The sequence below is a fragment of the Diospyros lotus genome, chromosome 2 (assembly GCF_014633365.1).
Source record: "Diospyros lotus cultivar Yz01 chromosome 2, ASM1463336v1, whole genome shotgun sequence".
NCBI lineage: Eukaryota > Viridiplantae > Streptophyta > Magnoliopsida > Ericales > Ebenaceae > Diospyros > Diospyros lotus.
Window position 1 is genome coordinate 40,267,368 of NC_068339.1, and position 12,204 is coordinate 40,279,571.

The 12,204-nt window shown below is 38.0% G+C and overlaps 1 protein-coding gene across 1 annotated transcript; it reads right to left on the reverse strand.

Moving 5' to 3' along the window:
• Positions 1-1,366: 1,366 nt before the first annotated feature.
• On the reverse strand, positions 1,367-3,031 carry LOC127794817 (putative UPF0481 protein At3g02645). Its single transcript, XM_052326071.1, has one exon. The coding sequence runs from the start codon at positions 3,029-3,031 to the stop codon at positions 1,367-1,369; it is 1,665 nt and encodes a 554-aa protein (XP_052182031.1).
• Positions 3,032-12,204: the final 9,173 nt, after the last annotated feature.

A 12,204-nucleotide genomic window follows, 5' to 3' on the forward strand; every position in this document is an offset into this window, starting at 1 on the left:
AGGGTTTTCTTTTTGCAAGTAAGGGATGATTGGAATCGATTTAGGTAGTAAGAGATGCTTGACAATGGCATTGGGGCACCACTATGTCGTGACAATGATTCATGCCATTGGTGGTTGCGATAATGGTGGTGGAGCAATACGCCCTACTATCTAGGATTTTCAGAGAGAAGAAGAGATGCGTTTTGAAATCAAATTGAACCCCCTCAATACCAAATGTTACACGGGAGAATTTTTTTCTATAAATGAAAATATATTAACAAAAAAAACAATAATAATTACAGAAGACTAACAGGGCAGATCCTACAAAGAACACACAAAAACAAGCGCACACACTAACATTATAAAAGAAGCTACTACCGCCTCAAACATGCAATGCGAAAATATGACGTGCCTTGCACACGGGAGAACGTGAGAAGATATCTAACGAACCAAGCAAAGATCACAATAACCATGGAAAGCAAGGTCCGACGCACGATAAACCTCCATCAAGTCTAAATGAACACATTCATTAAAGCCTACACTTTTTCCAGAAAAATATGATACATGTGAAATTGGAACATTAGAAAAGAAACTACAATCGCCTCAAACATGTGATGCGAAAATACGAGATGCCAACTGCACACGAGAGAACATGAGAAGATATCTAGACGAACCAAACAAGGATGACAATAACCATGGAAAGCAAAGTATGGCTCACGATAAACCTCCATCAAGTCTAAATAAACACCTTCATCGAATCCTACACATTTCCCATGAAAATATGGTACATGTGAAATCTGAACCTTATGATAACAGCAACATATGGACTCTGCAAGGGACAGTCCTGCCCGAGACCTTGCACAAAAATCACACTCAGAAGCAAGAGAATTATATTTATTCTAATTTACACTGGAGAAATAGTAATTAGATTACTTAAAGTTGTCTAATAAGTAATACCACAGCCAGCTATATTGTATTTATTCTAATTTATAAAAATTAAGAACTTCCAAATCTAGCCAGTTCCAGTGGGAATTCAGATTAAATCAACTCCATTCAAAGTGATCATGCATTGTTCGACACTAACACAGCACCCAAGAACAAAAGCAAAAAAAAAAAAAAAAGAACAATCTGAGCACAAACAATTAACATTAATCTCGTTCCATGAAAAACCAAAGGGTACGTCCACCCCCTCTCTCTTGGTAATTAAGCAGAGCCGCAAACCAAATAACCAGCCGGATTAAAAACACTGGTATATGTGTATATATAATCAAACTTACAACATACAATTGGTGAATATTGGAAAACAAATTAATTCAAGTAATTAATTAAACAAAACAAGTATATGTATTTTCCGAACGGATTAAATCAAGAGATCACAACCACATCATCAAATGCTTTTGATATGAAACATTCGAGCACAGCTATACACCGAACAAAGCTCCTGTAAGCTCATGAACAGCAGCAGCAACACCGCCCCCAGCAGCGTCAGAAACTTCCATGACTCAAACACATACAGCCTCAGGAAGCCCCGGAGCTTCACCTTCCACCTGCCGTTGTGATACTTATTCACATCTTCGATCACTTTGTCCAGAAACGGCACTCTCGTCAACCTCACAGATTTGCACATACCGTTCCAGAGATCGGCAGCCTCTCCGTCGCTCTTCAAATGGTTTAGAATGATCCCCCTTCCTCTGAGCAATCTGGCATCTTCGGCCGTGTCGATGATCCCGTTCATTAGTTCGGTGTATCGGCTGAAAATCAACGGCCCCGATTCGTTGCATGCTTCGTAGGCCACTAGGTTTCGGAGAGTGACCTCCGTGTTGGCCTCCAGCCGGACGGCGGGGAGGTAGAGCGTGGCCGATGCGGCGTTGAAGGCGATGGACATGACGGAGCCGTTCGTGGGGGAGAACCGGACGCCGGCGCTGGACAGCTCTGTGACGGAAGGGATGGCAATCTCCTCCACCAACGGAGGCTTGTTGACGTTGGCATCGGAGATTGAGCTCTGGGTTTCTTGGTTGGTTTGTTGGGTGTTCTGGGAGAAGAATAAGTACTCCAATGCCGGTTTCAAGAGCCTGAGTCCTGGAAGGTTTGAGATTATCGTCCATGGAAGTTTCAATATAACCTGAACCGGCCCGGAAAGAAGTATTCTTTTGATGCCATGAAGCGGCCCTCGACTTGATTTCTGGATCATTTTCCAGAGTTCAACAAGCAGTTGTTTAACCTGATTTGAATTCCCGAAAGATTGGCTGCCTTCTTCTTCTTCTTTGCTCTCTTTGGCTTTACTTTGTTGATCATCAACTTTAATACAGAACTCAGATGGCGGCTCGTGTAATTTGGGCACGATAGCGTGGTATAAAAAGTCCAGTAAGTGCGGGCATTGCCCAAGGTTGGAATTTGGAAATTTTTCCACCGTCTTAAACGGCGAAATCTCTTTACATAATCCCATCAACATGGAAAAAAGCTTCTTGTCGGCCGATTCCGGCGCCGGCGAAAACTGCAAAAACTCCAACAACTTTGTGAGTAAAAACATGGGAATTTGATTCTCGAGCATCACCAAATCCCGCAGAATGGCCTCGTGCGCAGACTTTCTTCCGACAGGAGTTTGAATGAATTCCAGCAAGAAGGCGGCGTCGATGGCCATCATCCAGGCCAAGGTCTCGCCGTTATAATCCAAGTATTTGTGGTAGCAACCTCGGATTCGGGGCTCGAGCTTGGCCAACTCGTCTACAAAATACTGGAATTTGAAATCCTGAGGAAGCTGTTTCTGGGTTCGTTTGGCGGCGGCGAGTTTGTGGCGCTGCGTCTCGTAGAGCTCGGGTCGCCAGTAATGGTAAGGGCCTAAGGCGACGTGTTGAGGGATATAGGAATAAGGGTCCGTGGCCAAGAGCTTCTTGGGGACATTGAAGATGCAGGCTGGGATATCGATCTCTTCTTCCAGTACTTGTTCGTCTAGGGTTTTCCGAATCTGAATCACCCATCTTTGCTCGTCAAAGAAACAGGAGCTTGAACTGGAGATCAAGTTCATATTCATGGTGGGTTCAATTTCAGACATGTTTCTGTTGCAGAGAGAGTGACGGTTTCCCCTTTGTTCTTAAATGAAGAGAGAGAGAGAGAGAGAGAGAGGACACCAGCCCATCCCGTAACGTCTTCATATATATACGTTTTATTTCTCGTCAAGCTTAATTTTGGAGGCACATGGCCGGCTTCCTTCCAAGATATGCCTCCTTTTCTGGAACTAATTTTATATTAATATACATCATTCATCCAACCCATCCCCTATCCGCTAAATTCATATTTTTTTCACTGTTTTTTTTTCACTCAAATTTTCTTCTTCTTTTTTTTTTTTGTTATTTTTATTATTTCTCTTATCCTTTTTTTAGTCAATTTAAATTTTATATTTTAATTATTTTTTTTATGTAACAACCAAATTTTTATTTGTTTCAATTACATCTTCATACGACTCAATTTTAATTTCTATATTTTGACGTAAATAAAGTATCACGTCACGTCAACATCAAAAAACTATTATGTCAGTGCAATTACGTATTATTTGCTAATTAAATGTTTAAATGAGTAATTTTGCATAGTTCTATAACACATTACAAGAGTTTCAACTTTTTCTAGTAATGAAAAAATCACTGAAAAAAGTTAAAAAATTGTGGGTAAAAATTTTACTGACGATAATTATAATCGTCGAAAATATCTTCGTCGAAAAATCTTACCTGCAATTTACATAAATTGTCGATAAAAATAATCATTACGGACGATCTTTGAAAACCATCTATCTGGCTTCTCCATAATTATCAAAATGAAGTCACTTTGCTGGCGATTTAAAAGTTCTGACTTCTCCATAATTGTGCATTAGCAGTGCACGCCCACAAGATCAAGACGAATTGTTTGATGTCTTTAATTGCAATGTTTGCTTTGTGCTGTATATCACAAAGACAAATCCTTGGCTTTTGTGATGCCTGTAAAGTAACTAATTCCAAATGAAAAATGTAATATTTACAAAATTTTTGTAATGACTATGAATAAAACAGTTTATTAAGAGTTTATTAAGAATTACAATCACATTATTAAGAATTTTTGTAATGTGATTGTAATTGATCAAAGTAATATTAAAACAGTTTATTAAGAATTTAAGATCTAATTAAATGTCGTCAGAAACTTCCCATTTTATCATTCCTTTTAAAACTAGAGCAAAATGTTCATTCTTTCTTCTTGTCCTTTAAATTCCCACCACGTCCAACACCATGAGATGAGACCACTAATATTCCTTGTCCTTCCAAGACAGACTTACAATTTGGAAACGCAACTCAGTTCAGTTCAGTTCAGTTCAGTTCAGCCCTCCGTTTTCCTTTCTTAGAAAAACAAACAAACTCACGCACGCTCTCTATTTCTTCGGAGTTGAAATTCAACCAAATTTTTAATACTGATGAGAGGTAGGTTAGGTATCCCTGGTGCAAGGGTTTGCAATAAACAATATTTGGATTTTGTTCTTTAGCATAGACATTGAGCTTTGGATTGCCACTCCAACAGAACGTGGCTGGACTGCAGGAGCCTGTAATGTAATGTAATACTTACTTTTGAGGAGGAAAAGGCAATTGAGCAAGCGGAAACACGGAATCCAATCCGTCCACATGATGACGAATGGACTCTGAATTTGTGCTGACACAGCAGACTTCGCTCCTATTGGCCAACTCCCTCAAAAAAAGACCAACTTTTGGTAAACATCTTATCCCGTCAGTCACTAAATAAGACAACGACTTAGACCTGGCTTCCAAGCGTTCGTTTTAAACTCAATGGGTGCGTGAAATTTAGATGAAAAAATAAATAAATTTCAGATAATTAAATTTCAAATCAAATGAATTTCTAGAAATTAAAATTTTAACTTGCTTGATTACTATAATTTTTTACCTGAAAAATGATATTATTTTCTATCTTTTGATGTTTGATTGATAATATTTTTCATAAAATTTAATTATTTTCCTGATACTTCGTATTTGATAAGTATTATTTTCTATGAAAAATGACCAATTTTCTATGAAATTCAATGGTGAAATTGTATTAAAAAACATTGAAAAATTAAAATAATAATCTATTTTAAATTAACTAAATCATTTTCATAGATAAATCAAATCACAAAATTAAAATTTTTTTGTTTTCCAAACTTATATATACAAAATTATATATATACACACACACATATATATATACACAATCACACATACAAATATACACATTTTCGCATACAGAGATATATATATATATTTATATATATATATACACACAGACCCGCTGCAGCCTCCCGCTCACCCACCTACCGTCACTGACTCACTCACTCTCTCGCTGCCCCTCTCTCTCGCTTGCCCTTCCTCTCGTTCGCACGCAAATACATATATATATATACACACACATACATATGTATATATATACGCCCTCTCTCTCACCACGTCCCCGCTCATCCACCCGCCACCGCTCACCGCCACTAACCTACTTGCTGGCTCGCTCTCTCTCTCGCTTGTTCGTCTTCCCTCTCGTTTGCTCTCTGTCCCTCTCTCGCTGCAAATTCAATGGTGAAGTGTTAGAATCAATGAAGCTACAGAAGGAAAACAGAGCAGAAAACAAAGCTAAAAAAAAAAGAACTTCTCTTAGAGATATTTAATCAAATAGGTGGTGGGCACAAAAACAGTTGATCTAGAGAGATCTGCAGTAAATTTCACCAACCCAAATTGCCTTTAAATAGGCATTACAATACGTGAAAACCGAATATTGTGGCACAACTACAACTGCATTTTGATTGAACTAAAAAACAGAAAAATACGGAACCACATACTTCAACTAAGCAAAAAACATTGGAAAATTTTACAAATAAAAAAAATACCAAATCAGCTAGGGTTGAATCAGTCTTCAACACTCCCCCTTGATTCAAAGTTGCAAACTCCAAGTTGTTCTCTGAAAAACTCGTGCTTTGCTTGCGGAAGCGACTTTGTGAAAATATCAGCAGCTTGCTCATTTGTATCACAAGCTTTCAAAGTAATTTCTCCAATAGATACGAGACTTCGAATATAGTGATAACGGATGTCAATGTGTTTGGTCCTTCTGTGAAATACTGGGTTCCTTGTCATTGCAATAGTTGATCTATTGTCACAAAAGATCTCCGTTGCACCAATTTGTTCCTGATTGAAATCTACAAGAAGTCTCCTTAGCCAAACTGCTTGACAAGCTGAAGAAGTTGCTGCAATATACTCAGCTTCTGAAGTTGATAAGGCCACCACTTCCTGCTTCTTTGAACACCATGAAATAGCTCCAGAACCAAGATTAAACAAGAAACCTGATGTGCTTTTTCTGTCATCAATGCTACCTGCCCAATCATTGTCCGTAAAGCTAATTAATTTGAAACTTGATACTTTACAATACCAAATTCCATGTTCTACTGTTCCCGCAATATATCTCAATATTCTCTTTGCAGCTTCAAGGTGAAGCTTGCTTGGATTAAGCATAAATCTAGACACAACTCCAACAGAGAATGTAATATCTGGCCTTGTATGAGACAAATAGTTTAAGCCACCAACAAGACTTCTAAAATATGTTGCATTTGCCATTTCAGCACTATCATCACGACACAACTTCTCATTAACATTCATGGGTGTGGCAGCAACTTTACAATTCACCATATTAAACCTTTTCAAAAGATCCATTGCATATTTTCTTTGTGAAATAAATATCCATGAACTCTTTGTTTCACCTCAAGACCAAGAAAATAATGCAATAAGCCCAAATCAGACATCTCAAACTTCTTAATCATGCAATCTTTAAATCCAGCAACAATAAACTCATTTGAACCCATATAAATCATATCATCAACGTAAAGGCATACCACTAAAAAATCATTTTTACCTTCTCTCTTTAGATAAAGAGTGGGCTCATTATTACTCCTTTTAAAACCATTCTCCTAGAAATAAGAATCGATTTTGAAGTACCACGCCCGCGGTGCTTGCTTTAAGCCGTAGAGCGCCTTTTTTAACTTGTAAACTTTTTCTTCTTTGCCATTAACCACAAAACCTTCAGGTTGTGAAACATAAACTTTCTCTTCCAAGTCACCGTTCAAAAAAGCAGATTTAACATCAAATTGGTACACTGGCCAATTTAATTGAGCAGCTAAGGCCAAAAAGGTTCTCACCGTTTCAAAGCGGGCAACAGGAGAAAATGTTTCTTCAAAATCGATACCTTGCTGTTGAGAATAACCCTTTACTACTAGCCTAGCCTTGTGTTTTTGGATGCTCTCATCTGCATGATACTTGGTTCTGAACACCCATTTGAGCCCAATAGCTTTCTTTCCTTCTGGCAAGTCCACCAAATCCTAGGTCAGATTTTTTTGAATAGCTAACAGCTCCTCTTCCATAGCTTTGCACCATTGGTTTTTCTTTTGCAGCTTCTTCAAAACAAATAAGATCAGAAACAAACAAAGCAAAGGTGCAAGAATCATAAACTTCCTGTAAGGATCTAAATTTCCTTGGAGGAATATCATTTGACGAGCTTGAAGATGATGAATCATTGCTTGTAGGTGCCGATAGAGTGCTACTTCCAGGAGTAGAGGAACCAGAAATTGTTGGTGTTGGATCCTACAATGATGCAACATTGTCTTCCAACACTTGAATTTGTTACTGACCATTTTTTTCACTCCAAACCTATCTTGCATCTTCATTAAATACTACGTCCCTGCTGATGGTAATTTTACCACTGATAGGATTATATAGCTTATATGCTTTGGATTGAGAACAATAACCAACAAAGATATATTTCTCAAATTTTTCATCAAATTTTCGAGAATGAGTTTTAAGCAAAGCATAAGCTATACAACCAAAAACTCTTAAGTGGCTTACTCTTGGCCTTCTACCTGTCCAAGCCTCAAATGGTGTTTGATTTCGAACAGCTCTTGTTGGGGACAAATTGAGAAGGTACACTGCTGTTGCAACAGCTTCTACCCAAAAATAAATAGGAAGACCTTTTGCTTGCATCATGCTTCTGGCCAGCTCCATTACAGTTCGATTTTTTCTTTCAGCTACACCGTTTTGCTCTGGTGTGTATGGTGTTGTAAGTTCCCTGCAGATTCCGTTTTCCTCACAAAAAACATTAAAATCAGTTGAAACAAATTCACCTCCTCTATCTGTTCGTAGTGTCTTTATTAAAAGACCACTTCTTCTTTCCACAAATGCTTTGAACTTCCTGAACCTGTCAAAAGCTTCAGACTTGTTTTCAAGAAAGTAAACCCAACTCATGCGACTGTAATCATCTGTGAACAACAAAAAATATTGACTACCACCAAGAGATTCAATGTTTATAGGCCCACACAAATCTGCATGCACTAACTCAAGACATTTAGAGGCTCTCCAAGCTTTTCCTACGGGAAAAGGCCTTTTACTTTGCTTTCCATAAACACATCCTTCACAAAAGCCAAGACTTTCAAGTTTTGGTAATCCAAAAACCATTTCCTTTTTACTTAGCAACTTCAACCCATTAATATTCAAGTGCCCATAACGTAAATGCCACAATCTAGTCTCATTATCACCATTAGCAACCATTGCACAGTTCTCAACCATTGAAACTTCTAATGGAAACATTTTATTGTTAGCCATTGGAACTTTAGTGATGATTTACCCAGTTTTTTTATCTCTAATATCACAACACCCATCATCAAACAAAATTGAATATCCACTAGTCATTAATTGCCCAATGCTAAGTAAATTATGAGACAGACTAGGGACAAGCAACACATCTTGTAAAATCTTGGCATTACCTTGGCTGGTTGAAATGCTAACGGTACCTTTGCCTTCAACCTGAATCTTCTTGTTGTCTCCCAGTGTCACCTCTGATTTTCTGGATTCATCAAGCTCCTTAAATAATGACCTTGCTCCAGACATATGATTGGAACAACCACTGTCCAAAAACCAAACATCGTTAGACTTCTCTTGTTCACAAAAAAAGGCCATAAATAGCTTACTTTCTTCCTCTGCTTTTTCCAGCAATAAGCTTCTTTGTGACCAGGTTTCTTGCAGTAGTAACATTGAAAGGTCCTATTCTCCCTTTCTTCATTGGAAGCTTCTCTTCCTCGACCTCTTCCTTGGCCTTTACCATTACCTCTTCCACGAAAACCACCTCTGCCACGACCACAACTTGCAGATTTTTCCATCTTTTCCTTCTGAATAGACTCCCCCTTCACTTGAAATGCTTTTTCCTCACTCTTTTCTGTTGACCTATTGATCCTTGCTTCATGAGCTTGTAAAGATCCCATCAATTCATCAAGAGAGAAAGTAGACAAATCTTTTGACTCCTCAATGGCAGCAACAACATGATCAAATTTTGGAGTTAAAATCCTCAATACTTTTGCAACTACAGTTGCATCAGTAGTTTCCTCTCCATAGGTTTTCATTTGGTTTATAATAGCAGATACTCTAAAAAGGAAATCTTGCACTGATTCCCCACTTTTCATATTTAAAGTCTCAAAATCACGGCGAAGTGATTGAAGTTTCACAGTAAGTACCTTTTTGGAGCCTTGAAATGACTGTTGTAATATTGTCCAAGCCTCCTTTACCGTAGTTGCTGCTGCAATCTTTGAGAAAACAATCTCATGAACTGCTTGTTGAATGAAAAATAATGCCTTGGAATCCTTTTTCTTGTTTTCTTTTAGCCGACCTTCGTCTTTGTCCTTGTCATTATATCCACTCTCTACAAAATCCCAAAGGTCTTGAGATATGGAGAAAGTCTTCATTTTGATGCTCCAAAATTCATAACTTCCGCCCTTGAAGACAGGAATCAACGGCTGAGAAAAGCTCACAGCACTGCCGTTTGCTGCCATGCGTGCTTCTACGCCCAGTTCTTGAAGGAACCTTGCTCTGATACCACAATGTTAGAATCAATGAAGCTACAGAAGGAAAACAGAGCAGAAAACAAAGCTAAAAAGAAAGAACTTCTCTTAGAGATATTTAATCAAATAGGTGGTGGGCACAAAAACAGTTGATCTAGAGAGATCTACAGTAAATTTTTAGCAACCCAAATTGCCTTTAAATAGGCATTACAATACGTGAAGACCGGATATTGTGGCACAACTACAATTGCATTTTGATTGAACTAAAAAACAGAAAAATACGGAACTACATACTTCAACTAAGCAAAAAACATGGGAAAAATTTACAAATAAAAAAAATACCAAATTAGCAAGGGTTGAATCAGTCTTCAACAGAAGTTGAAGGGGATGAAGACGGGAGTACAGTGAATTGCTGCTCCATTTGCCTAAAAAATCGGAGCTCCCCCCCCTCCCATGGAATTTGTTTTCCATGATTTGAAGGAAAAAGCTATCACGTGACAAGAAATGGGAAAATGAGTTCCTTGGAAAAAATTTGCTATCAAACACTACACAAATGGAAAATTGGGTGGAAAAGATGTCTTTTCCCAAGAAAAAATAGGCTATCAAACGTGGCCTTAGTGTTTTGTTTGGGAAAAGCAATTGCATTTTATATATATATATATATGCTACTGCCCAACATTGTGTGGAGAAAGGAGAAAAAGAACCAAGAGTGGCTCGCCGCCAGCATCGGCGGCGAGGCAACGAGGCAAAGCGCTACGAGGCGACGATGCTAGCGACGAGGCGGTGCAGCGATGTGAGGCGAGGCACGACGATCGGCAACCATGGGAGAAGCAAGAGAGGCGAGGGTTGGGCGCACAGCCATGGGAGAAGGAGAAAAGCAGAGAGGCAAAGGCTGAGCGAGGGCAATTTCGTCTTTTTGCCCCCTTTCGATAACTCCGTCGGTCACCCTCTTTGACTTTCCAAACTTACCATAAATCATATGCACGACGGTTTTAAAAATCGCCTAGGATGGGTCAACATTACCGACGATTTATAAAATTGCTGGGAATTGTGATTTTTTCCCGACAGTTGTTCAAACTGTCGGGAAAAGTTCACCGGCAATACCTCTTCTTCTTGTAGTGACACAATTATAATCACAAAAAATTTAAGATTTCGCAAGAAAAAAGTATAAAAATTTAAGGACATAAATATACTTTTGACCTAAATTTTAACATGCATTTATAACTACAAAAAGTTTAAAATTTAAAAAAAAAAAACTGTAAAAATTTAATAACATAGATATACCTTTGGCAAACTCACAATCTTAAACATTTTTATCCCTAAACTATCACAGTAATTGTTGTGGAAATCCACTTGTGTTTTAATTAATTAAATGATTACTCAATATATTGTGGAATGAAAATTCAAAGCAGGAAGGTTCATTGATTAAGCTGAAGCTGAAGCACTTTGTGAATGTGCGTTAATTTATCTTATTTTCTAATATTTGACTTCAAGATTCCTCTTTCCCGGTGGTTACTTGTGCCAACTTCAACCTTGCCTCTTTCAGATGTCTGCCATCTGGCGGCCATCCACTGGGTGGCCCCATCCATGTCTGTTAAAAATAATTTGCAGATTCATTACCTCTTCCCTTGGCCGTCTTCTCTCTCATCTATTATGACCGCCTCTAGCAAGTTTCGTCTCGCCTCGTCCAGTCTCATCGTCGCCCCGCTTTGCCTCACCTACTGCCAATGCATCCTCTTGTCGTCCCGCTCTGTATCCTACCGTCGCCATGCTGCAATGCCTCCTGCTGATCGCCGCTGCACTTTCTTCTCACCTTGTTGTTGTCGTCTTTGAATGAAGCCTGAGCAATGAAATTTGATTTAGTTATCAAATTTGTTATTCCATCGATACAAATAACACAATCCAACTAAATAATCCTAAATTGTAAAAGGCATAAAAAAAAATAAAGAAAGGCATGTTTCATGTTTCATGCCTCATGTTTCGTCCTACTCAAGTTATGTTGTGTGGGGTGGGATTGTGAAAAAGGACAACTTGTATACTTAATGATCTCTCTTTTTTAGTGCCATTATATTCATCTTTAAAAGTAGTGAATTAAAAAATTAAAATAAGTATTTAAATCAAAATCTAGAAAGAAGTAAGAATAATGTGTTTAGATAAAACTAAATTGAGGTAAAAAAAGAGACCAACACACTGAAATAGATTTTTGATAAAAAAAAAAAAAAGTAATGTTATTTATCTCTAGTAAAGATGAATAGTAATAATATGACAGTTCTACGTGAAAGTATTTGATTGTGGAAAATAAAAAGAAACTTAACAAATTTTAGATAAAATTAAGTTGAGGTAAGAAAAGAGATCAA